Source organism: Merops nubicus, unplaced genomic scaffold (genome assembly GCF_000691845.1).
Source record: "Merops nubicus isolate BGI_N331 unplaced genomic scaffold, ASM69184v1 scaffold33347, whole genome shotgun sequence".
Taxonomy (NCBI): Eukaryota; Metazoa; Chordata; class Aves; order Coraciiformes; family Meropidae; genus Merops; species Merops nubicus.
This window is the reverse complement of record NW_008620184.1, coordinates 35558-51725: the sequence shown is the minus strand read 5'-3', so window position 1 is coordinate 51725 and position 16168 is coordinate 35558. Positions and strand designations below refer to the sequence as shown.

At 44.6% G+C, this 16168-nt stretch overlaps 1 protein-coding gene across 1 annotated transcript; it reads left to right on the top strand.

Moving 5' to 3' along the window:
• Nucleotides 1-2036: 2036 nt before the first annotated feature.
• On the top strand, nucleotides 2037-15815 carry SESN1 (sestrin 1). The gene is made up of 10 exons (XM_008944046.1): nucleotides 2037-2045; nucleotides 7362-7427; nucleotides 8344-8544; nucleotides 9473-9655; nucleotides 10951-11193; nucleotides 12472-12619; nucleotides 13387-13499; nucleotides 13748-13938; nucleotides 14177-14321; nucleotides 15729-15815. The coding sequence occupies exons 3-10, from the start codon at nucleotides 8371-8373 to the stop codon at nucleotides 15813-15815; spliced, it is 1284 nt and encodes a 427-aa protein (XP_008942294.1). The 5' UTR covers nucleotides 2037-2045; nucleotides 7362-7427; nucleotides 8344-8370.
• The last annotated feature ends 353 nt before the right edge of the window (nucleotides 15816-16168 follow it).

Genomic DNA, 16168 nt, shown 5'->3' with positions numbered 1-16168 from the left:
CCTGCGGGTGGGGGGGCTGAGCCCGGGGCGTCCCCGCGGAGAAATAAATCCCTGCTGGAACGGGGCGGGGGGAGCGGGCAGCCCCCTGCAGCGAGCGGGGCCGCGGGATCAGGGCTGCGCGTCCTTGCGGGCTCCTCGCCGGACCCGCCAAGGAGGCGTTCCGAGCCACGGCAGGGTAATTCGGCGGGGTTTTCAGGTCTTTCCTCGCTCCTTGCTCCGGGATGTCCAGCCGTAGCCTATCCTTCGCCCCCCGTTCCCACCTGCTCCCCGAAGGGCCGCGTACCGCTCGTGGGGAGGCTGTCGGGGGGTCTCTGCGGAGCTTTTAGGCTCATCCGAGCTCTTGCCTCTGAACTGCCCGATACTTACTTTGTTCTCGCACAGGCTGGGATTATCCTTGTGAAGCGGTGAGGCTGGTCTTTTTCCGAGAGAGAAAAGCTTGCTCTCCTTATAAACAATGCAACTCAATAGCATTAGTTTGGACAGGATTGAAAATGCTTCTTTGCATCTCTTTTGTGAGTCTTTTACTGTCATCAGGTTAAGATTTTTTCTTTTGAAGGAGTTTTTTTTAATGCTCAAACTGCTGTGGGTTGTCACAGAAGGCGTTCTGCATTTTCCTGGTCTGTACAGATCTCTCACCCCTTGGATACAAATTGCTTTGTTTTGACATAATCCGGCAGTTCGGTCTACATAGTGCAAACGGTAACTGTGACGTCTAAACTGGCTTCGTTCGCTGACACTGATTGATCGGTACTTCAACAGTGTTTACAGCATGGGAATTGCAGACGTTCCTTCCAAATCCTTTGCCCTTTAATGCTTTTTATTTTGATGTACATATTACAGAACTGGCGTATAGAAAAGCTAGGCACGGATCTTTGAAATTCAGCCTCTTGGTTTCAGTGAGCTCATATCAAAAGCAGATGGGGTTGTGGTGTCTAGGCTAGTCACAAAACCACTTAGGTGCCTCGAGACTACTCCAGTTGGACCTGCTCTTACTGCTTGGTCCTAGAAGATGACCAGAGAAGACGCATTAGAGCTGGAGATGGAGGAGTCTGGGCTTTGCTTTTATTCCTGCCTTTGCGAACCGTGTGCGTGACCTTGGGTACACACTCGCTTGTCTTGATTTTGGTCTTGATTCAAGTTGCATAAACTAGTTTGGGATGTTTCTAAAATCTGGTATTTCAAAGGACTTTGAGACACTCAGCGAAAGTATGCTTACTGATATTTAATGTCATTTAAGTGTTTGAATTCGTAAGAATAAGGTATTCTCTGTGGAATAGGAACAGTTCAACATTTGCTGTGCTCTAGTTCCAGAGAAGAGTGGTAGGTCTGTGGAACACAGTGCTGTGTGGCGCTGGGGGGAGTACTTGTTCTCAGTTCTGTAAATCCATGCAAGTGCAGACATGTCTAGTGCTTCAGCTGAATGACAGCATGAGATAACCCAGGAAATTGAACCAGGGCAAAAATTTAGAGTGCATAAGCATTTTGGGGCTCATTTTCATGTTATTTTAATGTGTATCAGGGATCGTCTGAGAAAGCCACAACACTTGCAGCCACTTCTGGGTTGGGTAGATGAATAAAATAGGAAAAAGTGCCAGTTCTGCTTAGCCCAACCCTTAGAAGAGGTGTAGGATTTGTGAGATTCTCTTTTCTTTTTCTTTACTTTTCTTTCTTTTTTTTTTTCCTTTGGCTTATTTTTAGTGTTTGTAGGAAAATAATAATATTTAATCACTACTCTTTGTTTCTGAATCCCCATTCATTTCCAACAGCCACCTATCTGACAAGGAAACTGCAGTAGCTACTGCATTTAGCAGAATTGAAAATGTGGCTCTTAGGCTGAATATATATCAGCTTGGTGATAAATAACTTGTCCTGTGAGGCCAGTTGTGCCAGTTATTGTCGTTAAGATCCTAAACAAGGAAACCCTAAATTTGTAGCCTGTCAGTGTCACCACCAGTGAGGTTTTGCTGTTGGTAGCCTTTAAAGGGGAAGTAGGAACCAGACACAGGGAGTGAAGCAGCAGCAGCAGCACAAGACCGCTTAGACTGGTAAGTGCCAAAGTCCCCGCTGGAAATGCAGTGCAAGCTTCTTGGACTCTTAGATGCTTTGGGGAATTTTATCCTCTAAGCAGGTAAAGCTCTAAATGGGTATTTTCAATGTCGGCTTCAAATGCATACCATAGTATGCTGAGATGAGTTTTCAGCACTGGCACATTGTGGGGGTTAGTTCTACTAGGAGATCATGTTAAAGAGTTTCTAACCCACAGCTCATTGTGCCTGTCTTAACCCTAAGCTTATGTAGGAGTGAGCTTAGATTACATAAAATCATCACTGGTTATCTAGGAAAATGTTACCTCCAAACAAGGTCACCTCAAATTAATTTCCCTTCTCCGAATCCTCCCTTCAGATTGTTTTATGTTGCGTTACAGTGTGTGATTTTCATATAATTTTGTTTGTATCTAGCAGTATTTAGTGCTTAGTCAGGACACAGATGAGTCAGATGAAGATGTTAATCCAAATGTGGTGTAGTGAAGTAAGTCAGTAATTATATTTTCACTTCACCTGTCTGTGATAAAATGTTCTTTTTGCCATTTACCGGAGGCTTAAGTAAGTATGTAAATAAGTCTCTCTGGTAGATAGAACATTTGATAGTGGTACTTACTGTACTTGAGAGGAGCAAAATGACTCACTGGGCTAAGACCAGGGAAGCAGTGTGAAGATTGTAGTTTATAGCTAGGGCTCAGCTCATGGATCCTGAATGACTGAAAATTAACAGTTTGGTACAGTCCCTGTGCTCATTTGACAAAACTGTAATTGAGTTTTGGGAGGGGTTTTATGATAGGAGGCAGAGCTTCATCTTCCAGGAGCTGGCAGTGGATTGAGGAACAGCGATCTGAAAAAGCATTTTAGGCATACTATGGAGCAAGAGCTGTAGCTAAGTTTAGGTAGATGTTCCTGCTCTAGAGGCCCTGCATCTCAGCTGGTAACATAACTCTTCTCCAGGGTTTCCAGGTGGCATTTTTGATACTGGCTGTCTGTTCAGAAGTGACTTTTTGTCATCTTCCCTTACATTTTAAAAAGATTCAGAACCAAAGCAGATGATATTCTGTTACTAGCAGAGGCAATGCTTGTACTTGAAGTATTTAAAAACCTCTTCTAAGCATTTGCAGTTCAATTTTCCATCTCAAACTTGTACTTAAATCTGATAGGAATGCTGTTCTTGTTGAGATGCTTAAAAGGCTACCTAAAAGTGGGCTTGATTGACAATCTTAAAATAAAAAAAAAAAGCTGTAAGTGAGAGTGAGTTTGTATGTGCTTGTTGCGTTTTTAGAGTGGTCTTCTCTGAGCGTGTACGTGCATGCAGTACAGATTTTTGGTCCTTGTGGAGTTGGATGTATTAACTGGGCCAGACTGGTGAGAGAGAATGGCGACTGGGAAGTATGTAATTAAGTTTGCAGACTTGTCTCATTAACTTCTCTGTCTCAGCTCTGCAGAGCCATTTCCTTGTGTAAATTTGCATAAAGCATATTTCCTGGTTGAGAAGCCTCTGAAAAGGCACCCAGGCTGATGCTTAAGGCATCAGCCCGTGACTTGAGAGATCTGAGGTCAAGCCGTTAGTCTTCTAGACAGCCTCTGCAGACAGGGAGCTTTTCTGTTTCTCATGGTTTTTTTTTTCCTAAATGGGAGGTAATGCACTTGCCCTACCTCACAGGAACAGTGCATGAAATAGATACATGAGGTGCTCAGATACAGCAGCGATGAGGGACAAGTGGGTTCAGAAGTGGTAGCTATCTGGTGAACATAGTTCCCCTGGGAATAATAACAGTGGCTGTAGAGAAATGCAAGTTACATAACATAAGGGGAAAGAGGAGACTTTTCTGTGATTTCTGACATCATCTCCGCCAGCAGAGCAATACAGCAGTTACGTGGCTGAAGTCTTGCTTCTCTGTCAAGATGCGTCTGGAAGGTGAGCAGTGGAGCGGATTGTCCCTTGGCACAGGCCACCTCCCTCCATTAGCTGTGAGCCTCTGAATGTTGAAGGTGAAATCTGTTCATCTTTGATGCTCAGCTTTGCAGCCATCTATGCTTTGGCTTTTAGGATGGAGTGCCTCTGATGCTTTGTTATTTAGTATTATTTGCACTTAAAGCGTCAGTTGTGGTTGGCTTTCTGCTGAACATGGAGCTGTATTCAGCTGCAGAGTTCTAGACTGAATGGAAGTGGTATGGCAAGGTAACAAACAGGAGGAAAGAAATCAGGAGAAGTTTGATGCAGAAAACAATGTCACTAAGTAGGTCACTTTGGTGTGCAGCTTGGTGGTCTGGAATCGCATGAAAGTTGCTTAATAGTTTTGTAATAACCAAAATAAATATCGGTTGCTTGCAATTGCTGCCCATCCTAGCCCTGGCTGCTTCACTGAGCGCTTGCAAGTGCTCTAGGTGAGGCACTTCTTTAAGAAGAAGATGCAGGAGAAGAGACATGATGGTGTTGCTGGTCAGGATGCAGGTCTTGCTTTCGAGAGGGAATGTTGGAGAGTGGTGCTCTTTGAGTTGAGTGTATTTGGAAGATGGAGGCTTAGTGGAGGGCATCATGAAACACAGAAATACATTCAAAATGAAAGGAAGATACTCTAGGACAGTTTTGAGAATGAGTACTCTGTTGTCTATATAACATTTGAAATGTTGGAAAACTGGGAGCACCCAGAAATGCCTGCTATTTCTTAAGTACTAGGAGAACTCAATTAAATGGTGCTTCTGAAAAAGAGGTGAAAACAGTTTTTAAAAGGTCTGCCATAGCTTGTAACTGAAGAGTAATAATTTTCAGAAGATTTCTAACATGTTAGAATTATGTCAACAAGCGTATTTCTGTTCTTGGCACCCTCTGGGAGAAACATATTTACCCCCGTTTTACAGGTGAGAAACTGAGGTTTAAATCTTTTGCAATGTCTCTGTCAGAACAGAGGCTTGAATTGGGTCTGCTCAAGTACTAGGCTGGTGCCATTGTTTCAGGAGGATGCTTTCTCTCCTGGGGGGAAATAGTGCAACAGTCCTCCAGAAAACTCTCAAGTCACTTTGCAGAGAGGGTTGGGTTACTTAAGTAATGTAACTTGTTACATGTGGTGTAATCCTAGGAGTTTGACCCCTGCATGCTTTAAAAAAATGTAATGTGTAAAATACTGAAGTATTTTAGATTGTGAGGCAAAATATGTTTGCAGCCTGCCAATCACCGGTTCTTTCTTCCTGTAACTGTTCTGAAACATAGTTGTTCAAGAATTAAACTTCAGGGTTTTTCTTGCGGAGTGCTCGTGTTGGCAGACAACTGCAGACATCTGCTAAGTTAAATGATGCACATGGAGTTTTTTCTTCCCTTGCTGTCATTTGAATGTAAGATGCTTCTCTGTAATTTGCTCATGTAGTTGTAGCTGAGATACGAAGCTGTGCTAGAGTTTTGAGGAGAGAGGGTGTTTTTAAGATACAAATTCCATTCTGCAAGTGGCATTGCTAGAGACTTGGCTGACAGGCAAAATTTGTTTGCTAACGTTGGGACCCTCAGCAAGAAAAAGCTAAACAGCAAAAATTTACTGCCCCAGAAAATGCAAGACTAAGAGTAAGAGCTGCCCTTTGATCTCACTTTGTCCAAATAAGACTGGAGAAATTAAGGCATCTGACTTGAGATTTAAGGAGACTTTCAGAGTCTGATGGGCTTTGGTAGTTCCAACTTAGAACTGTGCTGATTGTTTCTGGCTCTCTGAAGCTGATTTTTAATCTTAGGGGAAAGTTCAGGGAACAGTAACTGATTAATAAAATTGCTTCTCGTACAATGAACTTGGGCAAATAGAAACCTCAGCTAAAGGCAGAAAAAGTGCAATTATGAGTGTAACCAAACTGCTTGTTTATAACAACCTTTCTGTCTGCGGGGAAAATGTAGCAAAGTTTTAAACCCACATTTGGCAGACAGCTTTTAGGGCTTCGTTGTCTCTTGAGGTCTAAAACAGCTGAAGGTGCCCCTTTGCACTGTGAAGCCTGAGCTGACTCAGTACATGCTATTTATTCATCTATACCCAGGTGAGAACCTGGATGGGGTTGATATCACCAGAAAATGAGTGGTTTGGGCTATAGAAAGGAGGCAGTGGATGTATTTTAAAAGATGTTGAGCACTCAGCTCCATCGCCAGCTTTAATCCCAGGCCTCCCTCGACCTGTAATAGCCCCGTGCCATCAGCTGCTGCCCCGTTTGGAGCTGCTTTGGGTGGCGAGGGCTCCCGTTTTTCCTGGGAGCAGTCCCCTTGGGCGGGGAGAGAGTGGCTTTGCAGCAAGTGCTGTGCACATGGAGGACCCAGCTTCTAGCGATGGGGAGGTGGGCACCTGTGAGCGTGTGAGGAGAGGCTGTGTCCTGCTTCGATATCTGCCTCACAGACCCTGCTGTGCCTTCTCTGAGAGCGCTGCGCTGTGCCCAGCGCAGGAGCTGTCCTGGGACCCATGGCTCCCACCCTTCCAAAGGGAACGGTTTAGCAGGCAGGACACAGACGTACCCAAGTCTGACTCACTTTGTTCCTGGGCTGGACGAAGGGCCCAGAGTGCCGTGGGCCTGTCAGAAAGCTTGATCTCGCTGAGGGACAGGGCGAGTAGCAATCTGCTGGAGGGGTGCCCAGCCTCCCTCTTTCTTACCTGCAAGGCAAGATGTCCACCAAAGCCTGCGATTGAGCAAAATCCCCTTCCTTCCTCTCTCCTGCTGCCAACAGCCTTCTACCCTGCCTTGAAAAGAAAGCAGATGCAAATGTAGCTCAGGTACTTTCAGCAGTTTAAGAGCTCTTTGAGGTTGGGAAAAAGCAATCTGATGAGGGTTACAGCTGTTTCATTTCCTGACAGATGCGGAGTGCGTTATGTGCCGGCGCTGCGGATGCACACACACAGACACACACACCCCACCACCCCGCTCTCCCTCCATATCAGTGGCATTAACCGCGCAGCGCCGGCCGTGTACTGAACTCCTTGTCCTGGACACCCTGCCAAAATATGCTGCTGCATGCAGAAGTTTCTGTGAACTGGGTTGTAGCCTCTGTCTGTGTGTGTGTGTGTGTGCACATGTAAGTCAGTGTGTGTTGCCTTGGGTTAGCAGGGCCTTTGTTGTTGAATGTTTTGTTGCTGGAGCTGGGCAGTACACTGTAAACATTCGTGGCTAATTATAAAGCACTTGTATAAGAAATTATTTGCATTTGTACAAATGGTACTAGTAGAAGTACCCGCATAAGTACAGTGAGTACCCAAAGAAGCCCATCTCCGAATGGAGAACTCTTTTCTTTCTTGCAACCGCAGCTAAAAAGCTGTTTGTAACTAAATGCTGAGGTGGTGTAATTTTCTTTTCTAGGAACTTGGAATAAGAATTCCTAGACCACTGGGACACGGACCAAGCAGATTCATCCCCGAGAAGGAGGTGTGGTAGTGTTTTCAAGTACACAGTGAACTTTATGCTTTTAAGGAACACCCTTTTAGTAGTAACCCACACTTGGTTTCAGGACAGCTGCTGAGCTGCAAAACATTTTCAGTCGTGATGACATTCAGTCCTGGTGAGACTTTGGCCACAGTTCTAGTGTACAGAATCAGTCAGAGCCCTGGGGAGCTTTGGAATAGCTATGACCCTTCCTGTACTGCTACTTAGCATAAAGAGACACCCAGTACTGTTTCTGTAAGAGTGTCTGTTTCCTTGTGAACATTCAAATACAATTTCCTACTGGTCCACAAGGCAGCTGCTACCTTGCTCTGGGGTTGCTTTTTCTTGAGCTGCCTCTACCATTCTAAATCATCTGAGAAGCTTCAGAGTGCTGTGGCAGAGCTTTTCTGGTGCTTCTCTCCTGATGGTCTGCTAAGAGAATTTGGAGCAGAGGAAAGGTTAGTAATATGCCTGTGGTTTTCTAGGAATTTTGGAGACTTACATTTCAATTTCCTTTTATTTGTCTCTCTTTGTCATCTTAGCTAGCTTTTTACTTCATTCCCTCTTTTTTCCCTGTAGCAAAAAAATGATTATTCAGTTAGCTTTTTGTTGTTAAAATAAACAAAGTTAGATCAGTTTGGGGCATTCAAGAAAGTGAAGGTGAGACAGTTAAAAATGAGAAGCCAGTGTTGTACAAGAGAAAATGTGAAGCCAAAAACCTTTTGATGATGCAACTGCTTGCGATCACCTCAATGAGAAGTATTAAAGGGGTTTTATGTGCCTCGCCTTACGTGCCATTAGTAGATTTATAATGTAACTGCTTTCACCAGGGCCTCTGGGTGCTGGGGCAACATATTTCTTTACTGTTTCATTGGTACTTCTGAGACAATATTGCTAATTGCTCTTTCTGCTCAATCAGACTATTCAAGTGGGAAACGAAGACGCCATGATGCATGCGCTGTTTGCGGATTCTTTTGCTACGCTGGGCCGATTGGACAACGTTACCTTGGTGATGGTTTTCCACCCACAGTATCTTGAAAGCTTTCTAAAAACTCAGCACTATCTACTGCAGATGGACGGCCCGCTCCCGCTCCATTACCGACACTACATCGGGATAATGGTACGCGGGGACACGGAGCAGCAAAGGAGATGCTGCCGCTGCGGCAGCAGCCTCTGGCCTGGTTTAGTGGCAGCTTTTGCTGTGTTTTGCAGCTTCTGGTTGGGAGGGCATTTCATAGGGGAGCTAAGGGGAGAAGCAAAGTAGGTTTGCTTGTGTCTGGGTTTATAGGTTGTTTCCTAGGACCGGTACTTCATCTTCATGGTTTCAGTAGGACTGTGAGAAAGAGAGGGAAAAAAATCTTTTATAAAAATAAGACAACTGCTTATTTTTGCTTTCCTTAGTATCTCAGAAACTTTCTTCAGGAAAGCTTGTTCATGTGTGTGTGTCCTGTCAAATACACCTCCCTGTAACTCTAAAGTTGATCCCATTGTCCATTCCTGAATCCTGAAATTCTAAGCAAGTTTTCTGCCAAAAGCAGTTGATTTCATCATTTCCAATCTGCCATTCCAATGATCTTTGCTCACTGAAGTTGAATTAAAGTTTTGGGCTGTGTCTTAATTTGAGGGAGAAAGTATTACAGTTTGAGTAAATTATATCAGGTCTGTTCTTTGTGGTAAAGCTGTGTTCTAAAACCTGCTTTTGCTGGTAAAAATTCATCTACAGGCAGCCTTGCTTCTTCTTGACTGCAGAATACTATTCAGTATGGATTCCTTGCTTCAGGACATACAATAAATCTAGTCCTGTACTTCTCCCTGGAGACAGGTGTGCTGCTCCTGTAGCTGTAACATGTATGAGTGAGGAATATTCCTGTTGTGAGAACAATGATGAAAACAGGCTGATGTGTTAATTTTTTAATTTTTTTTTACTTTAGCCTTTGATCACTGTCTCATTCTTGAATATTTTGAGGAAATGATGACTTCTGTTATTTGTCATAAAGCACTAACTTACTGTAATTGTTTTCTCTATCACAACTTGTTTTCCTTTCTAGGCTGCAGCACGGCATCAGTGCTCTTACCTTGTTAACCTCCATGTGAATGACTTCCTTCATGTTGGTGGAGACCCTAAATGGTTGAATGGTCTGGAAAATGCACCTCAGAAACTGCAGAATTTAGGAGAGCTGAACAAAATGTTGGCACACCGACCCTGGCTTATCACCAAGGAACATATTGAGGTAAATCTTTCATGGAGTGATGGGATCGTACACTTATTTTTCAGTAATGCAATCACAGATTCTTAGGGTTAAGAGCCAGAGAGGGTGAAAGATCTTCTGTGTTACTGACTTTCAGTCACTGCATGATATAATATCACTTGTGCCCTTGTAAAACTGACATGATCTTTACTGGTCTTAAATCACTGCCAAATTTAATTTACAACATGCTGACATTTCCGAGTTGTCAGGTCAGAGTACTGTTGCGTGGTCAGGATGTGCTCACATGTGTGCTTCCTAAGTCATGTACCTGCAGGAGCCAGAACCTCCTGAGCATTTCTGAGATGCAGCCAGAGGTTAGGCAGAACACCAGTCACCCTGGTTTTGCCTCAGTTGCTGCTGAGCAAGCCCCTGTGTAGTTTTCAGGCTGGCAGAACAGCCCAGAGGAGCGGTGGTGGTACAAACCAGCCAGGACTGCAGCACCAACAAGCCACCAAGCAGCTGCTTCTGTTGTCCCCTCCTCTGAGGGCTCCCTGGGATCAGCCAGCTTCAGTGGTGTGTACAACACGCGTGCAGCGAGGGCAGCTCTCATGGCAGGGACACGCCTGCCCTGGGCCTGGCCGTGCTTACTGGAGCAGCTCCTCTGCTCTGCTCTTCACCCTTAGCGAGGAGGAGGTGGGTGCTGGGACTTTTCTTGGCTGTCTGCCAGGTGCAGAGGCTGCAGCAGGTCCTGCTGGGAGGCAGGGTGCTGGGCTGCGAGGACGGGCACGCTCTCTGCCAGCAGGCCCCAAACCTCCCACACTTTCCTGCCTGAAGGGGAAGTTAGGGGTTGAAGCTTCTTGTCAAATGCAAAGCATTCCACCCACAGGGACAAGATGGAGGGAGCCTGGCTCTGATGCCAGGTTTTTACACAGCTGATCTGCGAGCTGTTGCCAGGGTGTTTTTTGAGACCAGTTGGAGAAACATGTCACTGCTGGGTTTGCATCTTCGTCAGAGGTGTGAAATTTCAATGCAAGTTGGTCTGGCCTCAATACAAACCATGTGGTGTGAAATAGAAACCCCTGCTGATTCCATAGCTGAGGGCCAGAGAGGGGAGAAAAGTTGTTCCTCTGTGGCTTAACCACATGACTCTGTAGCTGGCAGGTGACCTGGTAACAGCACACTGGGCATGGTGATGGCAGCGGAGAGGTAGAAAGCAACTGTGGATGTCAGAAAAATGATTTTATCTGGTAAAGAAACGTGCTGATAAACTGCATTAAGGTGAGATCGTTTGAACGACTTTTTAAAATTAATACTTTTGTCTTGCATTATTTTTAAAGCAACTTTTGAAGACTGAAGAGAACAGCTGGTCCCTGGCAGAGCTGATCCATGCAGTGGTTCTCCTCACTCATTACCACTCCCTGGCTTCCTTCACCTTTGGCTGTGGAATCAGCCCGGAGATCGACTGTGAAGGGGGTCACACCTTCAGGCCCCCTTCCGTCAGTAACTATTGCATATGTGATATTACAAATGGTTACCACGGGGTGGACGAAATTCATGCCAGCCCAGCTGCAAGTATTCCAGTAAGTGTCTGTCTGAACAAACTGTCTCTTTCAGTAGTAGTAGTTTCTCTGTAGAATTAATACTTAGAGGGTGCCTATCTCTTCTCATGCGGTGAGTGGGATTGATTAGCCAAATCTAGAGGAGGGCTAACCAGTTGAAAATATCAATAGATTTAGGAGAATCTGAAATGACACTGCTAAGCTGGGGGAGGTTACTGAAGGGAGAGATGAAGATACAGTCTCTCACTTGAGTATTTTTCTGCTCTCTCATCATTCATATAGGCAAACTGAGACAGCTTCTGGCCTCAGCTAGTTCATGATACATGCCCTGAACAGCAGTGGCCAGGAATGCTTTTTTTTCATGGGTGCATTGGAGATTCAGCTCTTCCTTTGATTCTAGATGTTTAGTTTGTTGCCTTGAGGTGTTTGTGATACATCACACAACAGATCGTTTGCAATTGTCTGACTCCAAACCAGTACTTCCTGCCTGCAGCAGTTACACTTGCTGGTCTGTTCTTGCTTCCACTTAGTGAAAAGCATGATGTGAACTAAGCATTGGTATAAGAACAGTGGTAACAGTATTTTCAACACAGGTTCCTTGCTTCTGAGACTTTACTGCAACGGTGTGAGTGACATTGAAATTTTGATGGAACTTGCTGGTTCTCTGAAGGAGCAAACTGACTGCAAAAGGCAGAGAAGAAAGGGAATGAGCTGTATAAATGGAAGATAACTTTATTTTGCATTGTGCTGATAGATTTTTACAAGACCAGATACTGAATTAATAGTATGTTGTGGTGTTAAAACAGCTCTTCGGAAATAAGTTTATCTTGCACTAGCTCTCCTTTGAGGCTTCATTAAATCTGCATTTACACTCACTCTTCCTTTTTCCTTCAATATATTCTCTGTGAGCACAGAAGGGGAAAAATACCGTTGGGTAGTAAATTGTGGTTACTTCCTCTATGAGAATTTGTTACAGCTCCTTGTTTTTCAGATGTTAAACATTTATGTTAAGTAAGAAAAATCACTTCAATTTTAGTGTGGGACCAACTTGTTCCAAAATGCAGTGGTTCTTAAAATATGCTAAAAATGCCAGGGAACTAACTGAGAATCGATGACTGAATGCAAACTGTTGGGTCAGTACAGACTTTTTTCCAAGAACCGTTTTCCTAAAAAAAACCCAGTATTTAAAGATGTAAATGAAGGATATAGTTTGTGTTTAAATTTTCTGCTTTGATGATTTCTGCCGTCATTGTCAGTTCTTGTTACACAGGAATGAAATGTTTTTCTCTCCTTTTCAAGTCTACAGAGTCTGTCTGTGAAGTTGAAGCTCTTATGGAGAAAATGAAGCAGCTACAGGAGTGTAGAGATGAAGAGGAAGCCAGCCAAGAAGAGATGGCGACACGTTTTGAGAGAGAGAAGAGAGAAAGCATGTTTGTGTGTTCTTCAGGTAGAACAGATGCAGTGTGTATATATACGTTTATTTAGGCTTTTCCAAATCTTGGTACTGCAAAAGGAAAAAAAACATCACCAGTTTCTTTGAAGGTGCCTTGTTTTCTTCAAGGAACACTTGGGCTTCTCTTGAATACACCAGAACACTCACTGACCAATATTGGCTTTAATAGAGATTTCCAACAGAGCCTCTCTTGAGAGATTTAAAAGTTGCACAAGAGATTTAAGCATCTCACAAGACATAACAAGAAGTCCTTAACAGACTTGGCTATTTAAGCGTACAAAATATTTATTTTCAGGTGACTGTGAGCTAATTTGGTACAAGCTTAGGGTTGTTGTGGGCTCTGCAACAGTTTCCTCTAAAATCAACTTGGCATGGAAGTCGTAGAGGTCTCTTATTTTTAAAATAAGTTCTCCGTTCCAAACAAGATTTTTCCCTTGACATTTTTACAGACCCTTTGAGGGTAGGAATAAAGTGTCCCCCAGACTTAGGGGGAGGAGGGCGAAGAAGGGTATGCAGAAGAAGAGAGAAAAAGATGCTTGTCTGTAAGAAAGAATCTGAGGGTTTCTCATGGAGTTGCTTCTAAAATCCGTAGCTACAGTCATGCTTAGCTATATCAAAGCATTTTAATGCAGGTAGTGCAGTGAAACCATGTGTTCATTTAAAAAGCACGGAGACCCCCATTCTTCTGCAGGAGTTCCATTAGTACACCTCCAATGTGTTCTTACTGAAATTGTGTGTGAAATTCTGTTTGAAATTAACAGAAGATGAAGAATCGGCACCAACAAGAGACGTGTCTCGTCACTTTGAGGATACCAGCTATGGTTACAAAGACTTCTCCAGACATGGAATGCACGTGCCCACCTTTCGTGTGCAGGTAACAAGGATGGGAGCTGCCTTCAAGAGGCTCGGTGCACAATCTGTTCGTTGTGCCAAATACCAGGCCTGGAAATTGCTGTGCTGTAACTTGCGGCCCCGTGGATGGGAAGGTTTAAAGCAAGCAAATGAACAGCGCCCCCGGCTCTGCACCCCGATTATCTTCCCTGAGATAAATGACATCAAAGCATTAGGTCTGCACAAATTCATTTCTGAAATGCTCCATTCTGCATTTTTCCTTGTTCTAAGGATTATTCCTGGGAAGACCATGGCTATTCCTTGGTTAATCGTCTCTACCCAGATGTTGGACAACTACTTGATGAGAAATTTCATATTGCTTATAATCTGACTTACAACACCATGGCCATGCACAAAGATGTGGATACCTCAATGCTAAGACGAGCTATTTGGAACTATATTCACTGTATGTTTGGAATAAGGTGAGTTTTACTACTTTTGTTCTAAATACATCAGACTTTTTTTTTTTCCCTTAGATTGCAACAAAGTTATTTATTAAGCAAATGTGCTTGTAGTTTTAAAGATATTTTTGTTTAGGGGGGAGGGCCAGTAGTGGTACAAATTACACAGTAATTTATTTTGTCATGGGGACTTAAAAACAATGCAAGTGAAATCACATCACTGGTTCTTGAAAATGAGAGTGTTTTTCATTCTGAACAGATACGATGATTATGACTATGGTGAAATTAATCAGTTGTTGGACCGCAGCTTTAAAGTTTATATCAAGACCGTGGTTTGCACTCCTGAAAAGACCACGAAAAGAATGTATGATAGCTTCTGGAGGCAGTTTGAACACTCTGAGAAGGTACAGTTTGCATGCGTGCTGAGGGGCAAGGGCTATACACCTGCTTGCCATGCTAACACCCGCAGCATTTTGAGCTGCAGCTGCTGATGCTGCTCACTTTCAGGAAATTCATTAGGAGGTGCAGTACTCCCTAGGCTGAAGTAATTTTTTGTTTCCTACCGTGTGTCTGCTAGCTAGCAGCTGGCGTGGACTGTGCAAGCTCTGAACCCCGCAGGGAGGTTAGACATGTAACTGGTGCAGTGTTCTCCTCTGCTGCCAGCAGGTACTGCCTGTGTCCCCAGGAGGCAGGGAAGCAACCACGGGATCCATCCCTTGGCCTCGGACCCAGAGCAGCTTGCTTGCTGGCCCAAAGTCGTGGCAGTCCTACTGTCACTTCTAGTATGCATGGCCCCAAAGCAGTTACTTCTGGTTGAAGCCTAAAGTCCTGCTGCTGGAGGGCTGTAGTCTGAACTGCACCCCACAGTAATATTTCTTGCTGTTGACTATCGGATGTCTACTCCATCAAGTTCATGTCCTCCAGTTTTATTTTTGAAAAATATTTCTAAGACTTACCTGAATGATGATACAGTGCTGAAATATAAACGTGCCTTAATCAGCGTTTGTATCATCAGAGGTCCTGTTTCTTGCTAACGTGTCACTGAACACAGTCATTGGCCATCCTTGTGGATTTGAATGAAACCACACACAGCCACTACGTGCCAGAACAAACTCACAGCCAACCTGTTGTCAGTGAGAGAATATTTTTCACACACCCCACAGTTTCTGAATCTCATCCTCAAAGAAGCACAGTAAGGATATTGACATGAGCTGGGGGAATGAAAATTCTTACCTCAGGTAGTTACTGAACACCTCTCTCTCCATAAAGATTAGTTTCATGGCATGTTACAATTTCTTCTGTGCTTCACCTCAGCTAACCACTCTGTGCTGTTCAGGTGATAACTTCCCTTGTGTTTCTCTTTCTCTGTCCCACAGGGGCAAACGACCTTATCACCTCTTCCTTTGCTAACAACCCCCTCTGCTCCACAGGTACCAGCCACCCTTTTGCCTTTACCTAATCGATTAACTTAATCAAGCTAAATTTAAACAGTTACTTCCAAGCTGTGCCTAGCCTACTGCTGAAGAAGGGCTTGTGTGCTTGAAAGCTGGTCTGTTTTTCCCAGCTAAACCAGTTGGCCTACTAAAGGATGATTCCCTCTTCCCCTGCACCTGGCCCTGCTTACCTGGCCCGTAGGTGGCCCGCTGCCGCGTTCTCCCTGGGCGAGCTGTGCGGAGAGCAGAGCGGTGAGCGGGGCAGCTGCTGCACGGGCACTCCCCCGCTGCCAAAACCGCAGCCCCACGCGCTTCCTTCTGCTGCGGGGCGTCGCGGCGAGCACGTCGCTCAAGCCTGACTTCTTCTCTCTCCCCAAGGTCCATGTCAATTTGCTTCTGGTAGAAGCTCGGATGCAAGCCGAACTACTTTATGCTCTGAGAGCTATTACTCGCTATATGACCTGATGTCTCCGGCTGCCTGTCGACGTGGGAATGTTGTGCAGCTGCAGCGTGGCAGAGGAAGATACGAAGCCTCAGGACCAACGGTAGCTCTAAGTTAAGACGCCCATTGTGCCATAACTCCTTTAGTTTCAGCTATCTCCGTGTTTGGAATATCGCTGCTGTCGCTCGGCAGTGAACGCTTGGCAGTTGACAAGACAGGGTTGTGCAGAAGTGCTGCCCACTCAAGGTATTTCGGCTTTAGCCAGCACGGGACACTCTATGAACTTGTGGCAATATAGCAAATGGTAGATAAGATACGTAGATCTTGTGTTAAGGCAAATACTACGGGAGCTGGAGCGTGACAAGAAGTGGGACTT

Coding starts and splice junctions, on each gene's coding strand:
- SESN1 (XM_008944046.1), top strand. CDS start 8,371: ATGATGCATGCGCTGTTTGCGGATTCTTTTGCTACGCTGGGCCGATTG. Junction 8,545..9,472: donor GACACTACATCGGGATAATG/GTACGCGGGGAC, acceptor TTTCCTTTCTAG/GCTGCAGCACGGCATCAGTG. Junction 12,620..13,386: donor CATGTTTGTGTGTTCTTCAG/GTAGAACAGATG, acceptor TGAAATTAACAG/AAGATGAAGAATCGGCACCA.